The sequence below is a fragment of the Carettochelys insculpta genome, chromosome 3, assembly GCF_033958435.1.
Source record: "Carettochelys insculpta isolate YL-2023 chromosome 3, ASM3395843v1, whole genome shotgun sequence".
Lineage (NCBI taxonomy): Eukaryota > Metazoa > Chordata > Testudines > Carettochelyidae > Carettochelys > Carettochelys insculpta.
In genome coordinates, this window is record NC_134139.1 from 108,964,754 (window position 1) to 108,989,052 (window position 24,299).

General features: G+C 45.4%; 1 protein-coding gene across 4 annotated transcripts in view; it reads right to left on the minus strand.

Moving 5' to 3' along the window:
- Window positions 1–1,430: 1,430 nt before the first annotated feature.
- The window catches only part of TMEM200A (transmembrane protein 200A), a 68,792-nt gene continuing 45,923 nt past the window's right edge, over window positions 1,431–24,299 (minus strand). For all 4 annotated transcript variants that reach the window (XM_074988764.1, XM_074988762.1, XM_074988765.1 and 1 more), the window contains one exon: window positions 1,431–5,256. In XM_074988764.1, coding sequence (XP_074844865.1) covers window positions 3,765–5,240 — 1,476 coding nt within the window. In that variant the 5' untranslated portion in view covers window positions 5,241–5,256 and the 3' untranslated portion in view covers window positions 1,431–3,764. The remainder of the gene's footprint in view (window positions 5,257–24,299) is intronic.

A 24,299-nucleotide genomic window follows, 5' to 3' on the forward strand; every position in this document is an offset into this window, starting at 1 on the left:
GGAGAGAACAGGCCTGCCACCTAGGGCCTTCTGGAGTGTGAGATCCTGATTAAGGATAGGTTGTATGTCTTTAGTAATGCATTGCAGTGGTTTGAGTTGGGGGCTGTACGTGATGACCAGTGGTGTTCTGTTCTTGGTTTTTTTGGGCCTCTCTTGGAGTAACTGGTCTCTGGGTATTCATCTGGCCCTCTTGATTTGTTTTTTTATTTCTCCTGGTCGGTAATTCAGGTTTATGAATAGTTGGTAAAGATCTTGTAGTTTTTGGTCTCTCTCAGTAGGATCAGAGCAAATGTGATTGTACCTAAGGGATTGACTGTAAACAATGGATCTAGTTATGTGTGCAAGATGGAAGCTAGAAGCATGTAGGTAAGTATAGCGATCAGAGGGTTTCCGGTACAGTGTGGTACTGATCAGGACATCCGTGATTTGTACTGTAGTGTCCAAGAAATGTCTCTCTCGTGTGGAGTAATCGAGGAATAAGTTGATGGTGGGGTGCAGATTGTTAAAGTCTCTGTGGAATTCTTCTAGAGTCTTTATACCATGGGTCCAAATCATAAAGATGTCATCAATGTATCTTAAGTAGAGGAGGGATAATAGGGGGTGAGAGCTGAGGAATTATTGTTCCCAGTCAGCCATAAATATATTAGCATGTTGTGGGGCCAGGCGGGTGCCCATAGCAGTTCCACTAATCTGGAAGTATAAATTGTCCCCAAATCGGAAATAATTGTGGGTGAGAACAAAGTTACAGAGGTCAGACACCAGATTGGCTGTGGTGACATCAGGGATGGTATTCGTGATTGCTTGTAATCCATCTTCATGTGGAATATTAGTATACAGAGCGTCTACATCCTTTGTGGCAAGGATGGTGTTGTCAGGAACTTTTAGGATGATTTGTAAATTCCTCAGGAAGTCAGTGGTATCTCAGAGATAGCTGGGAGTGTTGGTGGCATAGAGTTTGAGGAGGGAGTCCACATAAATGGATAGTCTGGTAGTAAGGCTGCCAATACCAATACCTGAAATGATAGGGCATCTGGGGTTCCCAGGTTTGTGGATTTTGGGAAGTAAATAGAATAATCCAGGCTGGGGCTCAGATGGTGTGTCTGAGTGAATAAGGTTACTCATACAGGTACTCCCATTAAAATCAGGGTACTACTGAGTTCAGTGGCTTTGCTTTAGATGGAAGGTAGCTGCTGAACTTCAACTTTGGATACTTAGGAACCCAAATGATCTCAACTGAAAGACTCCCGTTGACTTCAATGGGTTTTTGGATCAGGGCCCTATGGAACATAACAGAATTCTCAGCAAAGATGGTAAGATATCTGATCATTTTATTGCTGAACTTATACTGTAGAGTTCAACATTAATTACCTATAACTTAAGTATATAAATTGCTATATTTACCTCCTTTGAAAAGTGCTGTATAAAATGAAGGTAGGGGTTGGTCGATGGGGTATTCTGAGTAGATTGACTATCACTCTGGCCACGACTGTGCAATACAAAACCTTCAGAACGTGAAAGTATTAGAATAGGACCCTAAATCTAAGCTTCCCCCATAGTGCATAAATTGCTGAACTACAGTGCCCCAAATGCAATCTTGAGATGTGTGCAGACAAAAAGAAACCAAACGAGGTGGTACAAGAAATACCCAGTAATGGATCAATAGGTTTGACAAATGTAAGGTATTGATTATTATTATTCCTAGATATTGTACAATTCTATATATGAAGGGGAAAATCATTCTTACACTTGGCATAGATATACATTTTATTTTATTTCAAAAAATAGCAAATGTGTTAGTAACACAAACCAGGAAGTTATTAAAAGCTTCATAGCAAAATATTTAGCCAACTCTGTTACAATATTTAGGCTTGAGTTTCTAACAAGTAACAACTATGCCTCAATTCACTCTGAGCAAGTAATGCTCTTGACACAAACATTGCACTGTTGAAATACGGAGCTGGAAATTAAAAAAGGAAGTTATTTCTGTCTTTCATCTTTCATGATCAACTGAAGTACAACAGTAACTTTTGGTCCTTTTTGGGGGAAAGCCTTTTAAAAAAAAAAATTCCTGAGTTTTTAGATTAAGTAAAAATATCAAACACCTGGTAAAGACGACCAGTTAAGGCCCCAATACTGTGTGGTGAATGGTGGAAGGAGTTCTCAAGTGTGGTTATCATGGCAGAATCAAGACCTAAATGGTTTAATGGGATAAATAAACTTTCTAGTAGAATCGTTCATGTTCATGTCCTTAGCCTACAACTGCGTACCATACTTTGCTGAGAGAAACCTTTTTGCCTTAAACATCAATTCTTTGCAAAAGCTTTCAGTGCAGTTTAGCACAGCTGAGCCTCCTGGTGCCGTCAAGGTATAATTATGCAAAATATACAAGTTTAAATTTAGCCAAGGGGCTTTCACATTAACATTAGTGTAAATATTGGATTGTATAGTTTAGCTTTTTTTCCAAACATAGCAATCCTGTTATTAAGTTTTTGCTATTGTAAAGAATATATGTAAGTATATATTATTCTCTTCAACTTTTTGTCACAATATCAATACCATACATCAGAATGCAAAAATCCTGTTATTCATCATATTCATATCTTTTTAATTATTTTTATATATTTTATTTGTAAAGCTGCTGCCAATTAATGTACTTTGGATAACTAATGCCAGAAAAATTTGCAAATTTCTAAGCTGTGGCTATTCTACATAGGATTTTCTTCAACTGCAGCACTAAATTAGAGTGGATACAGAAATGTTATCACATAAAGCATAGTTAACTAGAATTTACAACACTGGTATTCAACTTGACCATTTACAGTGAGTTCACAAAAATGGTTTTAATTTGCCCAGTTTTCTTCTGCCCTCCCACCCCAAAATGTAAACACCATGACATTCTAGCATTGCTGTTACCAAGATGTACCATATGTAAAAGACAATATCTAGAATATGTGTCTGGATTTGGCAATTCCAGTAGACGCTGCTACTCACTTTCCATCCTAGGCTATGTCTATATTACAGGGATTTTTTGACAGAAGTTTTGTTGGAAGATATCGTCCAACAAAACTTCTTTCGACAGAGAGCAGCCGGACTGCCTGGCCACGCTATCAGAAAAACGACCAACTGGAAGCACAGCAGACAGGGCCTAGAAGCCCTGCCTGTTGACAGATGGTCCCCGCAGAACGTCCAGACCAGCTTTCTGTCGACGGATCTCTGTCGACAGAGGCATTACTCTTTGGGGGGAGTGGGTACAGCTGTTTTTAAAGTGATGCATTCCGTCGACTTGTGGTCGACTGGATGCCTTGAGAATCTGGACGCTCCATGGGTTTTGTTGGCAAAACAGGCATTTTGCCGACAAAACCCCCTAGTGTAGACATAGCCCTCATCTGGAAGCATCATTAGAATGTTGTAATCAATAAGAAACTCAAGCTAGAAGCTTATGGGTGCTCCAGTTCTGATGCAGGTTTCTGTGATGAAAGGTCACATGCTTATATAGAAACAAAAGAGCAACGGATTGGAAAATATGGGGTCTGTGGCACGAATGTATATTTGTGTGGTGATAAGGTACAGTATTGCAGTTGTGTGTGACTAACACAGGAAACAGTTGACATTACAGAGATAAGACCTGTTCAGACAAGCCAATCTAAATGTGCCATAAGCATTTGGTAACAAGAGGTTTGTGTCAATTTCACTGAAAAACAAAAACACTTGTCAAAATATTTTTAAAAATACTGTATGTCATCTTGTAAATTGTATTTTAAATATTAAAATCGTGTTTCAGATGTTCCCCGCTTTAGGTTGTTACTCAAAAACTCATCATGTTCAAAACTCAAATTATTATGAGACCTTGATATCATAAGCAGCTTTTCCTTATTAGTAAAGTCCTTTTTAACTGTAGCTTGTGGTACAAGTAGCCTATCCATTGGGTCCTCTTTATTTTCTAGTTTCATGTATCCTTTACTGTTGCTTCGATCCAGCCTGGGCCAGCTGGGGTGTTTTCTTTGTTCAGCTTGGACAGTGAGGGTAGAGGGACCCCTGTCTAAGTCCAAGGATTTAGAATGTGCAGAGAGAAGGTGCAAAGATGCGTTGGACCCAAATTGTTTTCTGGCAGCACCAGGTGATAAAAGTTTTCCAGTGCTTGGTCCAAGAGTCACAGAAGACTTGAACTGAGTAGATGGAGATTCTACAAATGATTTATTTCGGGGCAGCATTGCACTGGCGGGTTTGTAGGATTCATTGGTATCAGTTAATGGAATGGCTAAAGAATCCATTGACAAATTTCTAGACTGGCTTCTAGTGATCTCAGAATCCTCAGTGATATTGTCTATACTAGGCTCATCAATAACACAGTTATTTAGTTTAATTACAGGCAGTGTGAAAGCACTAATAGAGGAGGATACAATTGACTTTGTTTCACACTTTATAGAGCTACTATTTTTGTCATCCATTGTCTTGCTAGTGTGAGGGTAAAGTCCAAAGATAGAACCCGAATGCTCCATCAGCAAAGGTGGTAGAAGGCTAGATGTGTTCTTGTCTTCATTTATAGCAATTTCATCTTCTTCAGCTGAACTATCCATTCGAAAGTTACTCCTGAAGTCTGAGAAAGGTGCAATTGTGTTTGCAGCCAACCGTGATGCACATGAGTTTCCGCTATGCTTGAATTCACTTTCCCCTAATAAACCAGTGTAAGCGCCATTCAACTGCTTTTGTTCCTTGATTCTCAGACTGTGGATGTCTATTACAGTGGAATATATGTCTCTCATATGTATGATTTTTGTTTCCTTGTCCCGATTTTCATGCAGGACGGCATTTGCACAAATAAAAATAAAGATTCCAATGCCCATAGTAAAGGGGCCCAACATTTTCATCTTATCTGAGTGTAAATGTTGTTCAAGGAAACGAAATATAACTCCACCGTGATTTGTTATGATCTGGGTTTCGTTTAAGGCTAGGCTGGCTTCAGAACCTAAAAATTGTTCTTTTTGTGGCCAGTATCCAAGGATAGCCATTGCAATTCCCATGAATGCGATGAGCACTCCCAAAACAAGAAAGAATCCTGATGGGGAGTAAAGTCGGATTTTGCCTCTGACAATTACGACATCTGCCCTGGGCCGGCGCCTGACTGGCTTTTTCTCTTCAGAAGTTGGTGATGCAGCAAGATTTATGTGATGCTGAGACCTGGCAGAGTCTTGCCTCTTTAAGGCTGCCAGCCCGGTTATTACTCCACCAGTTGCTATCATAGTTCTATGGTCTGCCCTAGAAAAGTAAACAGAGATACTAATATAAGTAATTTCAATATAATATACATACATTTGTTAATCATTTACTTTTTTATTGAAATAAATATTACTTGTAAAAAAAGCCTTTACATTTTAACAGCTCTTCATAAATGGCAACTTTCAGCTGTACATGGCATTTGAGAAAACCGTAACTGTTTCTTCAGCACAGTAAAGCTGCATAAAATGTCTGGCCTAAATGACAGGGATGTAGTGGAAAACTAGTAAGATGGCTCATGGTGAGTCATCGGCATGTAAAATGAAATTATTGAAAATTCTCAATAGAGGGTATCATTCAGAACAGGTCTCCAACAAAGCTCTAAACATTCTTGTACCATTTTCATTTGGCTGTTAGACAATCTTGAAGTTCTAGCGTAAAAAAAAACTTGTAAAAGCTGTGAAACAATTAGAGTTACTGTGAATATTGTACAAAATATTATCTTTAGGACAATGAATTTACCATAGATTGTAGTGTATTTTTAAAAAATACATTCCAATATAATAACTAATACATTGTTATTAAGTTTATTAAGACTACAGCTGTAATTCCTAATTAAAGGACCATCTTCTCCCTTTTCCTAATAATGCTTGTCTTTTCCATATGGTAATCGTAAGGGTTTTCTGTTCATTCATTTTCTTTGACTTCTCACAGAACACAAGGCACCATGGTTCAACTTTATTTACTTTCTTCTTTCTAGATCAGCATCATGTAGTAGTCTGAAGTAGGCTTTTCCCCTTGAATTAATGTATACGACTGAGTGTCTGTAAATGGTGTGGCAAACTTCAACAAATACTGTTTTAAAAAGCTATTAGGAGGAATGTGCATAGCTGTAGAAATATTGCTTTTCAGATCATTACATTTGAGGGTGGCCAAGAAAGTACCTATGCAAAAAAATACCAGACAGTAAAACTATTATGTCTTTCAGAATGCTTGCCAGGGTTAAATAATAAATAATGAATGTTAAAAAATAAGAGAGCAAGTGCAGGGATACAAGCCAGGGAGTACAGAAATGGTGCTCTGGTGAAATGGAGACCTGATTAGTCTGAAATGCATAGGAGAGTCATTTTGAATGGCTGCGGAGGAGAAGCCTCTTGCTCTAAGGCCTGGTCTACAGCAGGGAACAAAGTCGATCTCAGATATGCAATTCTAACTATGCCGTTAAGAGTAGCTAGAATCGACATATCAAGATTGACTTTGTTCCCTGGTGTAGATCGGGACTTTCTGAGCACACGCTGATGCCCCTTACTCCATGCGGTAGCATGGAGTACCAGGCTTGACAGACAAGCGCAGAGAGATTGATTTTGCCATCTCTTCACAAACACAGCAAAATGAAACTCCAGAGGATCAATCGTGGTGCATTGAATGCGTGGCAAGTATAGACATATCCTAAATACGAACAGATAAGGAGAAAGCTGAGTAACAGAGGGGAATAAAGAGAGACAAGATCTGTAACTTACAGAGCCATAGACCCATGGGGTTAGGAAGGAAAACAAGGATCATTACTAGTCCAATCCTACCCCCGCAAAGTGCAAGATTTGTTGGTGTCTAAACCAGGGGTCAGCAACCTTTCCGAGGCGGAGCGCTGAAATTTGGCCTTTTGACCTCTAAGTATGGCTCAAGTGCCAGGGATACCTCTGAAAGTCACTAATATTCCTCCTTACAACAGCTTTATTAATAAAGTCCATCAGTGGCATGCCTGTCACTGTGCTCTATAATTCTTATGAATAATGCTGTAAAAATACACAATTATAATTAGGGCCTCAGAACAACGAGGTCAAATTGATTCAGTTTTGTTAGTGGAAATGTACATTTATTCTTAGGGGAAGTGGTGAAGGGAAGGAGTCTTTCACTGTGCTCTTTAGGCTGTCTTTGACCATGAATGACTTTATACAAAAGCACAACTATTTTTAAATCAAAATATCAACAGCAAAAAACCATCAATTTGCCTTTGAAACACAAACCTCCCGGTGCCCATGCTCTGGCGGGTGCTCCAGCCTCAGCCCCATGATGCGGTGGGGGAGCCAACCCCAGGCCTGCACTGTGGCAGAAGCCTCCACAGAAGTGGCTCCAGCCCTAGCCCTGCAGTGGGGGGCTCCATGGTAGAGGCTCTGGCCCCAGCTCCATAGAATTGTGAACTCTCTGATTTCATGATCACTTTCACCCGAGCATCTTTCCACTTTCAAATTCTCAATAATTTCCTCCCTATTTGTTAAAATTAAATCTAGAACAGCTTCCCCCCTGGTAGCTTTTTCAACCTTTTGGAATAAAAAGTTGTCTGCAATGCAATCCAAGAATTTATTGGACAGTCTGTCCCCTGCTGTATTAGTTTCCCAACATATACCTGGATAGTTGAAGTCCCCCATCACCACCAAATTCTGGGCCCTGGATGATTTTGTTAGCTGTTTAAAGAAAGCCTCATCCACCTCTTCCACCTGGCTAGGGGGCCTGTAGTAGACTCCTAGTAGGACCTCATCCTTGTTTTTTACTCCTCTGAGTCTAACCCAGAGACTTTCAACCCATTCATCTCCTACGTCCATCTCCACCTCTGTCCAAGTGTGTACATTTTGAATATACAAGGCAACACCTCCTCCCTTCTTTCCCTCTCTGTCCTTCCTAAGCAGGCTGTACCCTTCAATACCAACATTCCAATCATGAGTATTATCCCACCAAGTTTCTGTGATGCCAATGATATCATAGTTGTATTCGTTTATTAGTACTTCCAATTCTTCTTGTTTATTTCCCATACTTCTTGCATTTGTATATAGGCATCTCAGACATTGATTTGGTCTTGCCTCCCAGTTTTGCCCTGGCCCTCTTTTTACTCTCCCAGTGTAGCCCATACTCCCTCCCATTTCAAGTTCATCTCCCAGGTATCCATGCTCTCCACTTACCTGCAGGCTTTGCTCCCCTGCCCGTCGAACCTAGTTTAAAGCCCTCCTCACTAGGTTAGCCAGCCTGTGTCCGAATATGGTCTTCCTCCTCCTCAAAAGGTGAACGCCATCTCTGCCTAGCAGTCCTTCCCGGAAAAGGATCCCGTGGTCAAAGAAACCAAAGTCTTCCTGGTGACACCATCTATGCAACCAAGCATTCACCTCTAGGATACACCTGTCTCCGCCTGGGCCCCTACCTCTGACAGGCAGGATTGAAGAGAATACCACCTGCGCCCCAAACTCCCTGACCCGTGCCCCCAGAGCCCTGAAGTCACTCGTGACCTGCTCGGCGTCACACCTCGCAGTATCATTAGTGCCCACATGGATGAGAAGCATGGGATAGTAGTCAGAGGGCCAGATAATCCTCGACAATGCCTGCGTAACGTCTCGGATACGGGGCCCTGGCAGGCAGCACACCTCCCGAGAGGAAATGTCAGGGCGACAGATGGGCACCTCCGTCCGCCTCAGAAGAGAGTCTCCAACCACCACTACTCTACGTTTCCTTCTTGCAGGGGTGGCAGTAGACTTCCCAGCCTTGGGGGTATGAGGCTTCTCCTCTTCTGTACAGGGTAATTCTTGGTCTCCTGTATCAAGTACAGCACAACGGTTTTCCAGTACCACGGTGGGAGGGTTCTGAGCAGGGGTGGGACACTGCCCTCTGCAAGAAGTAGCCAGCTGCCAGTGTCCACCCTGGTCCACCTCCTCCAGTGGTTTATCAGCCGTCCTGTGCACTGGGACAGTTACCTCTGCAGTCTCCGCCTGAATACTATCCAGGAACTGCTCATGGACTCGGATACCCCTCAACCTGGCCACCTCCTCCTGTAGCTCCCCCACCTGCCGCCTGAGAGATTCCACCAGCAGGCACCTTTCACACTGAATATTCCCCTCAGCCTGGGTGTCAGTAAGTGGGAAGGGCAAGCCACAGTCCTTGCAGAACCACACCAGGATCTGGGTAGAAACATCCATGGTCAGGCCGTCTGTCTGGCTACAGGCGCAAGTGGAGGAGACAGCAGTAGCGCTGGCACAGGTGTTGCGGGTCTTCCTAACCATTATAGTCCTCTCTGTCACACTCCCTCTCAAACTCCCTCTCAAACTCCCCTGTCTGCAGCTCCCTGTCCCCTTCGCTCCCCTGGTCGCTCCTGCCTTGGGCTTTTAAGCCTGCTGGCCTCTCTCAGGCCCTCCCCTTACGAGTCACACAGGGGAAGGCTGATCACGGGAGCAAAAGGTCAGGCAGGCAGTCCCAACTGCCACTGAAACTGAAACTCCCCCCACCTGGAATCAAAATGGCAGTTCAATTGCCAGCAGTTCAAGCACACGCTCGCTCACCCAGAGATCAGCACTCTCACCTGGTAGCTTCCTCAGCGGCAGGCTCACTTGCTCTCCTCCCTCTTAAACTCCCCTCTCTGCAGCTCCCTGTCCGCTTCGCTCCCATGTTCTGGCCCCCTCCTTTGCTGCATGGGGAGAGGAGGGGCAGGGGTGAGCTGAGCTACCACGTGCCATTTAAAATTGGCTTGTGTGCCAAGAGTGGCACGCATGCCAGGAGTTGCCAAACCCTGGTCTAAATCATCCAGGAGAGATGAGCTACCCAGCCTCCTTTGAAAGCCTCCAGTGAAGGACATTCCACAGCCTCCACAGACAGTCTGTTCCATTGTCCTGCTGTTCTTCAATTAGGAAGTTTTTTTCCTGAGATTTAGGATAAATATTATGGTGGTTTTTAAATACAAGAGGACAGGTTCTGCCCTTGGACTCATGCATACAACATCCTCTGGCTTAATGGGGGTGTTATATATGCACATTTAAGAAGACAGCTGGCCCAGCATGGTACTAGTTAACCTTACCATGAAATGCATGGTGATAGGGTACAACTGTTTGGCTATGTCCACACTACCCCAAAACTTCGAAATGGCCATGCAAATGGCCATTTCGAAGTTTACTAATGAAGCGCTGAAATACATATTCAGCTCCTCATTAGAATGCCGGTGGCCATAGCACTTCGAAATTGCTGCAACTCGCCGCCGTGCGGCTCATCCGGACAGGTCCTTCTCGAGAGGACCCCGACAACTTCAAAATCCCCTTATTCCAGGAAAATATTCCTTATTCCAGGAATAAGGGGATTTCAAAGTTGCCGGGGTCCTTTCAAAAAGGACCCCCATCTGAACGCGCTGCGCAGTGGCGAGTCGTGGCAATTTCAAAGTGCTGCACCCGCCAGCATTCTAATGAGGCACTGAATATGTATTTCAGCACTTCATTAGTAAACTTCGAAATGGCCATTTGCATGTCCATTTCAAAGTTTTGGGATACTGTAGACACGGCCTTTGAGAACAGGGGCAATGTGAGAGCACTTCTCCACAAGCAATATGCCCTGTGTTCATTATTAATTGGTCAGACATAGCTCAGTGAATGGAGAGAGAGACATCCTAAGCTATGTACCTGCTTCAGTGTTACAGAGGAATTGTCAGATTCCATTAAAAGTCTCAGAGTATTTTTTGAATTTTGGAGACCAAAAATCACACAATTATTCAAAAAACTTTTGACACTTGTGAAATTTGTGAAACTTCAGTAAGAATTAGTGGTACCTAAGTCTCTTAGGCTGTGTTTACACTACAAAAACAACTTCAAAGTTGCTTACTTCAAAGTGCAACTCGAACTTGAGCATCTACACACACCCTACTTCGAAGTTAAACTTCAAAGTAAGGGAAAATGTGTGTAGACTCTCTGCTGACTACTTCGAAGTAATGCCTAACTTCAACATTAACTGCAAAGTTAGTTCCTGGTGTAGACGCACCCTTAGACTTCTTTGAAAATTCCCACCCCTCTAATTAAATCGGAGTTGCATTTCAGTGCTATTTAAGTAACTTCAATGTGTTATTGCCATTTGGTTTCTTGCATGTTTCATAAAGATACATTCTAAAAATGTCATTTTAAAAACTCCAGAATGGAGACTAAAAATAACTGAGTTTTTAAGGTTCAGGTTGTTTTTGTTTTTTTTTTAAGATAAATGAAAACAAAATTTGCCCATACACATATGTGCTTACGAGGTTTGTGCCAAAACACAGTCAAACATCAAGATGACTCTTCTCTATTTTTGTAAAACACTGTTTTCGATTCCAGATAAAAATAAACAGGGCCTATTCTGTGGCAAATATTTTCTTTTATTAGGTTTCAATTTAAATGTAATTAATTTTTTTATACAGTAAGTGAAAAGAAGCCTGCCATAGCAGTACTAATACTTACATAGGGTAACATGCTGGGGTTAGTTCTATTCTCTTTGTCCAAGTCCCAGACATTTAGGATACAATTTAAAAAAAAAATACATAAATTCATGTGCATAAGTCCCACATTTCCTTTGGGCACACAGTCATTTAGGAGCTTCTGAAAATCCCACATTTAAATATCCTAAGTTTTATAGAAAAAGCTTTGATTTGCAGACACCACAAAGGTCGCAGAAGAAAAGCCTCTAGAATCATAGAATACTAGGACTGGAAAGGAACTCAAGAGGCCATCAAGTCCAGCCCCCTGCCCTCACAGCAGCACCACGTACTGTCTAAACCATCCCTGATAGACATCTAACTAACCTGTTCTTAAATATCCCCAGCAATGGAGATTCTACAACCTCCCTTGGCAATTTATTCCACTGTTTGACCACCCTGACAGTTAGGAACTTTTTCCTAATGTCCAACCTAAGCCTCCCTTGCTGCAGTTTAAGTCCATTGCCTCTTGTTCTATGCTCAGAGGCCAAGAAGAACAAGTTTTCTCCGTCCTCCTTATGACACCCTTTTAGATACTTGAAAACCGCTATCATGTCCCCCCCGAATCTTCTCTTTTCCAAACTAAGCAAGCCTAGTTCTTGCAGCCTGTCTTCATAGGTCACGTTCTCTAGACCTTTAAACATTCCTGTTGCTCTTTTGTGGACCCTCTCTAATTTCTCCACATCTTTCTTGAACTGTGGTGCCCAGAACTGGACACAATACTCCAGCTGAGGCCTAACCAGTGCAGAGTACAGCAGAAGAATGACTTCTTGTGTCTTGTTCTTGTGTCTCTACTGTTCATTATTAATTGTTAAGCAATAGCTAAGCTGATGGACAGAAAGAAAACATTTTATAATATCTGATTCCTTATTAATCTTTAAAGTCTGGTTACTCATTCCCCCTCTGAGAAAACCTGCAGTAGGGGGGGCGCTGCCAGTCTGGAAATTTTGCCCGTGTAACAGTTGACAATGTTCCCTTACCCTTCCTATTTCCTGACCTCACGCTCTTTGTAGAAGTACTTCCCCTAAATCCATGGCCAGAAAAATCTCTCTCCTCTTCTCGTCCCCCAGGTTTATAAATCAAATAAGCTACAGGGCTGGCAAAGATTTAAGCTTCATCTTGATGCTAGCAAAAATGGATAAATTCTGATCTCGCTTATCTGGAGTAAGTGCATGGAAATCAGTGCAATGACTATGGACTTAGATTGGCAGGACATCAAAATCTTTATTAAGAAAAAGAGCCTTACATAGAAATGCCCCAATACATTGAACCTTTTTTTTTTTGGCGCAATGTTTTATCTATTTATTAGGATGAAATGCATTTCAACATGAGGAAGCCTTTTACAAACAGTATTATATTCAACTTAAAGAGGAACTACAAATACACTGGAGTTATCTATATTCAGTTTGAAAAGAAACATCTCTGCACACATCTGAGCAAGCAAATCTTTTTTGACTTGGAGCTGAACTGGAGTATTTTAAATGTTACCATTCAATCTGTTATTTTGGTGGCATTCTGAGTGACATTACAGTCCTGCCATGAAATGGATCATATAATGATGCAATGGGTAAGAAGGATAAAGAGAGGAGTAGAGTTTTATTAAATTATTATTATTGTTAATCATTTGTATTACCATAATACCTAGGAGCCCTAGCCTGGCCCAGGCTCCCATTGTACTAGGAGGGGTACAACCAGAACAAAAGATGGTCCCAATCCTGAGAAGATTACAATCTAAGTATTAGACAAGAGACAACAGTTGGATACAGAGAGAATGACCAAAAAAGCAATGAGAAAATAGTGTTTAGCATGATTTGCTGTGACCATTGCCTACTTTTGGCCTAATTCATTCCATAAAGCTTAACATCAGCCTACTGATATAAAAGCACCACAGTCACCATCCATTTTTTAAAAAGACTTTTGACCTTCCACCTTGTCCGATTAGTACTCCTACAACAAAACTGTCAGCTCCAAAGACAGTTTAGTGAATCAGCCCTGAAGGACATAGTGGCCCAGATTCCCTCCCCTATAAAGGCTACTTTCTACTGTGCCACTGCTGCAATCTATTTCTAAAACTAGACTAGTCAACCACAGGGGGATCACTCCCAGTTTGGCCAGAATATAAGGGCACAGACCCGGTATATTAGCCACTGCACCCTATCCTGCCTGCTTACAGCAGGGGAACATGGCCAGAGCTGCTCTGTCGCCAGTGATCTCCAGAGTCTACATCAGCCCTTCAGAGCTTGTAACAAGATATGTTGGGCCCTCTAAAATAGGCTTAATTCTGTTCCTCGGCAAGGCTTTCTCAGAGATGTTCCCCTCGCAAGGTCTAATGGGAGTTACAGGGCACTTCACAGAGAGGAAGAAAGGAAGACCTGGTGAGTAGCAGCTGCTGATGGGTTTCTCCAGTGAGGAGACAACCGAGAAGAACCAGGGATGGACAGTGGAAAGAAGCTTGAGATGTGGTGAGGGTGAAACCTAGATGCGTGCAGGGCAGTAAGAACCTGCTGGAGAGTAAGCTGTCTATTTGGGAAAAGACTGCTGGTAAGGCCTGGACTCAGAGTAGTGAGACCTGTAACCAAAGGATGTAGGATTGGATATGTCGAGATAATATTTAGTCCTGCCATGAGTGGTGGGAACTGGACCAGATCAGGGGTGAGCAAAATGGGTGGTGCACCCCTACAAGGGGTGTGTGTGAAATTTCTTAAGGAGGGGAGCACCGCAATTTCCTGCTCCCATCAGCTGCAATGTCATTAGCAGGGAACAAAGCTGGCCCTGCAGGCAGGAGTGCAGGTGAGGCATGCACCCCCGACACTCATGCGCAATGGACTACTCCCCTTGCGTACTTGGGGGGGGGCAACGTGCACTGCTGCCACCGCCTCCCCCCAAGCTTGGCACCCAACCCCGCTCTTGCCCTGGGCACGGACAAAGCCCAGCATTCAGCCCACCCCTGCGAGTCTTCCAGCTGACTCTCTGCTGCCATTTGCTGGGCAGCGGTGATGCCTCTTTCACCACCTCCCCCCCCCGCACCTAGCTGCACTCAGGTAAGCTGTGGTGCGCCAGCTGGACCACCTCTGTCCCTGCCTGTACTGCTGCTGCTCCAGGGAGCACCCTACCATGGCAGCAAGCCGGGATCTGTGTGTGTGGTGGGGCCGGAAGAAGCGCCTGTAACCTGGCTCCCCAGCACTGGCCTTGTGCATTTCACTGAGACTTTTAAAATCTCACCCCAGACCAACGTTCCCTCTAATCTTTCCCACATAGTCCCTCAGCCCCCCTGTTTTCTGCTGTCTCCCCCTCCCCGCCCCGCAGCCTTCACCGCTGCTCAGGGAGCACAGCCTGTCATTTCCAGGGGACCGCCACTCACTTCCAGGGCCAGCCAAGGGGCAGGGGATCCCTGCTAATTGCAGGGACAAGAAGTGGGGCCCAATGTAAACTTTGTTCACCCTTGGGCTAGATGACCTCTCATGGTCCTTTGCAGTCTTTCAGTTCCATGAGTCTGTGTGCGCCAGGGGAAGCAGATGAAGGAAACTGCTTGGGATAAAAGTAGCAATATGGGTTTGGAGCCTGGATTTGCGTTTGCTTCTTGTCTAGGCTCCCCAGGCAGGAGTTTCCAGAGATGCTGGGAGGAACTCTCTCAGTTCGCTTCCCTGCACCAAATATGTGGAAAAGTGGAAAAGTTGCTTCGACACTAGAGGGAGGGGAGTGGCTTAGAAGGGAACCAGAATGAGCTGGAGAAAGAAAGGAACACGTGGCAGAAGCCAGTTTGTTGTGGACTGCCACTGGATGTTTGTTTGCCCCCCGAAGGTCTGGAGTTCTTCTAATGTACTCAGATGGCTAAGTTAAACTACCTGCAGACTGACGAGAAAACTGCAGTTGTACCCATGATAGACAGATAAGCCCCAGCTACATGGTTATAGGCAGTCAATATAATTTAGTACAGGGAGACCAGGATCACAACAGTGCACCTCCCTTCTACCACCACCCCACTCCCTTCTGATTTGCACTGCGTGCTCTTCGGCCGTAGCTGAGGCTCTGGGTGAATTAAATCATGTAGGTTACTAATTTCCACGATGCCAGCAAAACTTGAAGTGTTTTTTTCCTGCATCAGTTTCTTAATACCTACAGTAAAAGCTCAGTTATCCAGCACCTGGATAACCAGCACATTGCGTTAACCAGCATGTTGCAGGGCTGGCTGATCGGCCAGGCCCTCTGCCGCAGGGCCAGTTACACAGACAGGGCTAGCTGACTGGCTGTTGGAGCAGGGCCACTGGCCCCACTGCAGTCTTGCGCACATATGATTATCTGTCACCCCCAGCTCCCTGGGTGTGCTGGATAATAGAGCTTTTACTGTTATTAATTATAGGCCAAGCTTCCAGTGAGGCACAGTCAATATTTTAACAAGAAGCTCTGTCACAGAGGGAATGGCTCCTTTAAGGAGGGCTGTGGCTGAATGCCCCAGTGACTGATAACCTTCAGCCTAGTCAGGGTTTAAGACAAACGCACTAGGAGACAGTCAAAAATGCTTCCAGAGGGCATAAGTGAGCCAAGGTACTTTGCGACACAATGCGGAGCACAGTACCAAGTAGCAGCTGCAGTTGGAGGTGATTTCCAAAGCCATGGAGACATGGGAATTGCCAAAAAGCTGTGCCCGGCCTGGGAACTCGAAACCAGAACCTCAGGGGAGGGAACTGTGCTGAAAAAGAGAGTTACTCTCTAACCTGGTCTTGAGTTTTACTTTATGTGATTAAACTAGTCCTCAGGACAGCCTGGTTTATTAACAGCTTCCCAAAGTATGTACAGCAAGCCTCCTCCTTTCCATGAGTCACACAGCTGATGTGCTCTGAGACGAATTCCCAGTGTGAAATCCACATACACAAAGAAGGTTCTTGATGCAAGAGGTTCAAATAGTCTGCCTCGCCTGAGAAATGTCTTAGAGAAACTAAATGCTAATCAACACAATATTCTAAAATTCATCGCTCACAATGAAATTTGCCTGATACCAGCCAGTTTTTATGCTTCTTAGTGACCAGTGGAGTTTACTTCTGCCTTTCATTTACCTCCCCATCTTTGTTTTATAAAACACATTTCTGTTCTAAGTTGCTGTACTCCACCAGCTGAGTTTGTGTCCTGTTGATAGACTAGCCCTCTAAAAGGGCAACAGCCTCAACACAATATGTTCAGTCACAGCGTTAGCCTGGTAATAAAAAGTTGAGAACAATAATCCTTCCAGATCTGTGCATAGTGAACTTTTCTACCTTGAGGCTAGTCTCTCATTCATATATCTATAATGGGAGCCTGTATCCTCAAAGTAGAAAAGTTCATTAGGAAGAGTTCTGGAAGAATTATTGTTATGTACACACAGAGAGAGCGAGCAAGTGAACGAATGGCAAGAAACTTTATGGTATATGAGACAAGGCTGCTTTACAAGACGACATATTAATACAGCAGAGGTACTATTTGAAAAGGGGGGATGGGGTGCAATCCTGGCACAGTTCCCGAGGGAGGCACAGGTGGCTCCATGTGTCCCTGCACTTGCAGATACTGCCCCCCAATGCTCCCATTAGCCACAATTACCAGCCAGCGGGAGTGATGGGCTGGAGTCTGCATGCAAGCACAGGGACAGAGCTTCCTTGTGCTGCTGTTCCCAGAGCCGCTTCCTTCTGTTCCAGGTAGAGCCTGCAGGCTGGATGAAGCCTGTGCAGGAGCAAATGGAGAGCTGGGACGTACGGCGCCACCAGTCATATGACCCCCTGCCCCAGCCCAGGGAAGGGCCAAGACAATCCCGTTCCTCCCCAAGCCTCACGTCTCCCTGTCCCTGCTCTGCCCTGCCCTTGCTCCACCACCACCTGGCTTCTTCTCCCCAACATGCCTCTCCCCGTGCATTATCCATGAGCTAACGGCTTATCTTCATCTGGCCTGTGAGGCTCAGGCTCCCTGCTCTGCAGTGGGGCAAGCTGGAGTTGGAGCTCCAGTCGTGTTGGGTAGCTCTGAGCGTCAGGGGCCAGATGTTCCAGGATACTGAAAAATAATTCTGTAGCTCAGCATCTCTCAACTTAAAATCCCAAGGATGCAAAACTAATAGGAATTGAAATCAAAGTTTACATGATGCAGATCAGAGGGGAGATTAGACATCAACCATAAGTCATGAAATCAATATTTCAAAGGCTCTGATGCTTCTGAAGTGTAGCATGTGGTGGTTCAGAATAGAAGCCTTACTCTCTGTGGTTTACAGAAAGAAGAGGTTTGTTTGACTTGGCGTATGAGATTGGATATGAAGGCAGTGCATGGATAAACACTCTGGGGCTCAGCGTGCCAGAAGATGGATGAAAGCAGTATTCTTCCTAAAACTAAACAAAGAACAATGCCTAAAACATTAAAATCATTTACTTTATAAATACGGGGCTTATTTACTTGATCCCTTAATCTTTGTCCCATTCACTTCTATACACCAATCCAATGTTGAACACATAATGAGGCGTATTTAAGCCACAAACATTTGTGGAGCATCTAAACTAGCATCTTCAGACATGCTAGCTAATTTCCATTTAACTTAGTAGAGACACAATGCTGACAATGCCAGGATGAAAAAGACAATAGGTCCTTGTCTATAATGAATGCTACACACCATTTCCCAATGTACAAATACTCAGGGAGCAACCAGACTGAGAGTACCAGGCAAGTTCTTCAGTGAAGGGAAGATGGGGTAAAGGAATGTAGGTGGACAGGTGTGAAATCAAAGTCTGTATAAATTGTGTGATCCCGTACTGTCCTGGCTGTGCTCAAATCACAGGAATTATGATACCTCCAGGCAGATCCCAAGATGCATGACCAAGGGGGGCCATGGCGCACTGCAGCCAAGGATCAAAATGAAGGAGTGGCAAAACACCCACCACAAGGTGCAAGAGGCAAACTGCCACTCCAATGCTACACCCACACCTGATGGTTCTCCAAAGAGCTGGAGGAGATCATGCCTCTACTGCGCAGAGCCTATGGACACTTGTGGAGCTGTGCCAGCTGAGAGCTGGACAAGCCAGAAGGACATTGTAGACAAGGGTGCTGAGAGGGAGGGAGGACCCAGAACCAGAGGACAACTTGGCACCCACAGATGGAACCCACAGTCAGGAACTCTTTTATGCCCCAGAAGGAGCCAGCCAGTTACAGCAGGTGGAGCTTGGGGAAACACAAACAGCAGAGCAGACCCCTAGTCAGTGGCTTTAATTTTGGGAATAGCTGAAGTGTGCTTTTTGCAGTTGAAAGGCCCACTGGAAATAGCTGAAGTGAGTTGTTGGGGGCAGCGTGGTTGCAGAAAACAGACTTGCGTCTGTGTGGTGCTCACCTAGATACATGCCTAGTTCAAGAGGCAGAAGCAGCTGTTAATGGACTGTCACTTCGTGGCTTTAGCCTCAGACATCTCCATGAAAATCTCATGGCGATACTTGGCAATCCACTGTTGCAGATTCTTCGGTAGAGCTGTTTTGTTCCTTGCATCTTTAAGGGTAATATTCTTGCAGTCCTGTGCCGTCAGGTGGAGGGGCGGGGGGGAGAGGAGACATGGCCAGTGGGCTTTAAATTGCAAGAAATCACTCTCCACATTAATTCTGCGCTTGATTCAGTCTGTTGTTGAATCACTCTTTGCTGGTATCAAGATACCCTTCATGAGTCACAGCTTTAGGGGTAGGTGGGGTCGCCAAGGATCACAATGGACATTTGAATTCCCCTACAGCGATCATCTGGAAGAAAAGTCTCCACTTGCAGTTTCCTGAACAGACCTGTGTACCAAAAGATGCATGCATCTTGCACCTATCTGAACCTGCCTACATTAAGGTCCATGAAATGCCCAAGATGAACCACCAATGCCCAGAGAACCATAGTGAAAAACTCCTTATTAATGTAAGCAGAGGCTAAACTGGGGTGGGCAATAATTTTTGATGGAGGGCTGCACTTTCCTATGGAGGAGGTGCAGGGTCTGGGATGCATAAGGGAGCTGAGGGTAGGAAACAGAGGTGCATAAGAGGGTGTAGGATCTGAGTTAGAGTTCGGGTTAAGGAGGAGGCCGTGACCTGGAAAAGGCATTGGGGTGCAGCGTCTGGGAGAGAGTGGTGACCTGGGGTGGGGGGTAGGGTGCAGAGGATTTGGGTGGTGACCTGGGGCAAGGGATTGGGGTACAGCAGGGAGTGTGGTGTCTAACAGAAAGTTGTGACCTGGGAGTAGGGGACTGCAGAGGGTTTGTGTGGTGATTTGGGACAGGAGGGGACAGTGACATGGGGCAGGGAGTTGGGGAATGGGATGGGGTGAGGTGCCAGGGGCAGGCTCTAGCTAGTTGGCACTTTATCTCGGTGTCTCTTTGCCAGCCGATCAGCAGGACCCCGAGGCAGGCGCTCTCTCTCTGCCACAGTCCCAGGCTGCTCAAAACCACCATGCACCTCTCTGTGCCATGCATTGGGGTGCGGGAAGGAGAAGAGACTTCTCACGCTGCTTCTGCCCCCAGCCCAATCACAGCAGCTCCCGTTGACCAGTTTTCCCCCTACACGCCAGGGGCATGCAATGCCTCGAGGCACACTGAGGGAACCACCAGCAGTTTTGAGCATCCTGGAGCTGCAGCAGGCAGAGAGCCTGACTCGGGGCCCCAGTGAGGTGGGCTGGATCCTACTTGCCCCTGGGCTAAATGGGCTGGTGCTAGAGTTGGAATGTATGTGCCATATATCTCCCTGCTGCAGTTAGGGAAGACCACCAGTGCAAAGCCGTCCACAATATCACTCATGTTGCCCAGAGTCATGGTCTTTCAGAGCAGATGCAATTAATGGCCCTGCACACTTCCGTCAACACAAGCCCAAAGGTCAACTTTCCCACTCCAAACTGATTGGTGACCGACTGGCAGCTGTCCGGAGTAGCCAGCTTCCACAGTTCATTCATCACAGGCTTATCCACCGGCCAAGCAGCTCTCATTCTTGAGTCCTTGAGCTGCAGGGTAGGAATGAGCTCATCACACAGTACCACGAAAGCGCTCATCCTCCCAGGCTTGCATGACAATGTGATCCCACCACTCAGAGCTTGTTTTCCAAGCCCAAAAGCAAGTTGCACAGACGTCAGCACCTCTGTGAAGACCATGAGCAATCTTGTGCTGTAGCCACTATGCCTGGCAAGCTCAGTGTCTGACACCCCACTGTCACTTTGGAGTTTAAGAAATAACTCAACTGCCATTCGTGATGCATTGGTGAGACCTGTCAGCATTTCCATCTACAGTTTGCGAGCCATCCCCACAGATCGAGGAGGCAGAGTGCACAGCACACAAGCCACTGAAAGATGGCACCAAATGTGGACGGAGGCACAGGGGTTGCCAGGATGCAAAGCAACGCTTGGGAACAGGACCTACGATGCCCTGCAACCACACGCATCTGCCTTCCCAGAAGCCTCAGCAGCTGAAGAGCCTAAGGTGTTCTGTGGCATGGCTGCCCAGGGTGCACCGCTCTGAATGCTGCTGCAAGTGACCTAAGTGTGGTCATGCTACTGCCCTGGCAGTCGAGAGTGAACACACAGTAGTGGTGTCCCTGCGGCACACTACGAGCAGCACTGTGACTGCAGGCACTTTACATCTGCCAGTGGGGACATATGCAGAGTTTAAGACCTCATCAACACCACAAAAGTATCTGTGTTTAAATATGACTGTAACCAAACCATAATGTACTGCAATCTGGTTCATTATTGTCTATTGTAACCATGTTAGAGAATGAATTTCTTGATTGGATACTTACCCAGGGTTAAAAAAACGTGGCTGTGGAGTGGAGGCGGGCAAGATATGGCCAAGCCTTTTACAGAATAGAATAGAATAGAATAGAATGTTAGGACTGGAGGGGACCTCGAGAGGCCATCAAGTCCAGCCCCCTGCCCTCATGGCAGGACCAAGTACTGTCTAAACCATCCCTGTCAGACATCTATCTAACCTGTTCTTAAATATCTCCAGCGATGGAGCCACAACCTCCCTTAGCAATTTATTCCACTGTTTAACCACCCTGACAGTTAGGAACTTTTTCCTAATGTCCAACCTAAACCTCCCTCACTGCAGTTTAAGCCCGTTGCCTCTTGTTCTATCCTCAGAGGCCAAGAAGAACAAGTTTTATCCTTCCTCCTTATGACTCCCTTTTAGATACCTGAAAACCGCTATCATGTCTCCCCTCAATCATCTCTTTTCCAAACTAAACAAGCCCAATTCTTTCAGCCTTTCTTCATAGGTCCCGTTCTATAGACATTAAATCATTCTTGTTGTTCTTTTGTGGACCCTCTCTAATTTCTCCACATCTTTCTTGAACTGCAGTGCCCAGAACTGGACACGATACTCCAGCTGAGGCCTAACCAGCGCAGAGTAGAGCGGAAGAATTAATCCTGCCCGGGGCCTGCTCCTATACCACGGAGCAGCACTGCTCAAAGTGGCTGGCTGCTCCATGTGTCTCTCTGTGCTACTGAGGGAGGGCTCTGCGTGCTGCCTCCATCCCTAGCAAAATCTCTCAGCCCCCATTGGCCAGTTTTCCCAGCACATTGAGTTATACAGAACATCCAGCCACTTTGAGCGATCTGCCTAAGTGTGCTGCTGGCCGGGAGCTGCTTAGGTAAGTGCCTCCCAGCCAGAGCCTGTCTCTGGCACCCCACCCTCTCCAGGACTTCAACTCCCTCCCAGACTCTGCTCCTACAACCCTCCCACAAGCCCAGAACCCTCTCCTGCTTCCATACCCCTTCTCAAAACCTGAAACCCAATGTCCTCCTCACATCACCACCCAAACCCTTTGCACCCTCCTCTCCTCCCACCCTAGGTCACAACTCCGACTCAGACCCTGCATCTGCTCCTATATCTCTACTCCAGGCCAGAATCCTCTCCTGCACCCATATCCCTTCCTGGAACCTGCATGCCAATCCCCTGCCCACAGTCACAACTCCCCACTCAATACTCCCTCTCAGACACTATATCCCCGCCTGCACTTCACTACTCTATCCCAAGCTCCCTTCTGTACTCACCCTCCATCCTTAGATCTCCTCCATAGAAAAGTGCAGCCCTTGACCACTTACCAAAATCCTGGGAGTGCCCCTCCCTTCAAAAAGTATTGCCCACCCCTCCTCTATCAGATGGTTATAACATGACTATTTTTGTCACAGAGTTGGATTACAATCATTTTAACAAAAGATTAATCATGAGTTTGTGGCGTTAACAAGGCATTAATAAAGGTCTAAACATTTTCTAAACACTATTTGAAAAAAAATCCATTTGCTAAATGACATTGGCACAAACAGCTGAATTATGTTTGTGATACCTTAAAAGATATGAAGAAATCACAATGAAACAGATGGTAAAGTTTTCAATTAGTATTAAATTAGTGAGAAATAGCTAAACATCCACATGAGGGCATCATTAGAACTTCTGATCATTCACACTAATACTCAGTTTGTTGACAGGTAGCCAGAAGACACAAAAACTAAGATACCACATGGAATTTAATTATGTTGTTGCCACACTTGTGCCAAAATATCAGAGACACAAGATGTGTAAAAGGGCACCTTTTTATTGCACCAACTTCAGCTGCTGAAAGAGAATTGCTTTCAAGCTACACAGAGCTCCTCTTGAGATCTGGGGACAGTCCTCTAAGGGTATGTTTATTCAGCAATGTAAATTCAGGATTTACTCACACTCAAGCCTAATCCCCCTTTGCCAACAGACAAACTGTGCTGAACCCAGAGTCCCACAGGCTATGTCTACACTACAATTAGACATCTGTGGCTGGCAGAGAGTCCAAGCCAGGGTCCAGAATTCACTCTCTGTTGCTTTGCAGGATAGACATAGTCCCAATGGACACATGCTCTGGGGGTTATGTCCACACAGCAACTGAACACATGCAGCTAGCCCAAGTCATCTGACTGGGGATCATGGGGATCTGGCTACCAGGCTAAAACTAGTATGTAGACATTCCGGCTGAGACTGGAAGCTGAGCTGTGGGATCCCACGAGATGGGGTGGTCCCAAAGACTAGACTTCCGCCAGAGCCTAAGCCTCTAACAAGGCAATTTTTAGCACCATAACCTGAGCCCTCCAAGCCCAACTCAGCTGACCCGGGCCAGGTGCAGTCATGCAATGGGTCTTTTATTCCTGTGTAGATAGGCTCTAGGAGTTTGCCAGAAGTATTCCACAGTCCTATGAACCAATTTTCTTTCTCCTCTGGACAGCCCTGTTAAGTGGATCGTCCAAGTTTCCCCACAGCACCCCATGGATGAAGGGCTAGAGTGTCCACACTTAAGGAGGGCTACAGAAAGTCGAGGAGAAGTGGTTGCATTCAGGCCCACATAATGAAGTGCAGATTCTTGAGCTCCAGGCTGGGCACCAGAGTTCAACAATTCCTAACCTGGAGTACAAATGGTACTCATGCTCAAGCTCTGGGTTAACAAACCACCACTGCAGTGAAGCAGAGCAAACAGGCTTGTCTCGGAGATGGCAGCAGAGCAGAGGAGAGGCTGCTGCATTGTTCTGCTTTTCCGCAGCTCCCAATACTGCAGTGAGTGTAGGGGACCTACTCCCTGCTGCCACCCCACCCCAGCTCCCCGGTAATCCGCATCCCTCAGGGAAAGCGGCTTGAAGGAAGGGGTACGATGGGTGGGAGAGAGTGGAGCAGGGGCAGAAAGAGGTATAGCGTAGGTGTAGCTGGGGCTGAACTTGGGACATCCCCCAGGGCCACAGTGACTCTTGTGCAAACAGCCATGCAAGGGCCAAATTGTGGAACTGCTCCAGTCTCAGGTGGCCCCCAGTCCCTGAGTTTAAGACCCCTGCTCTAACACAAAGAAAAGTTGTGGCTTGGCTGTGCAGCTATAAA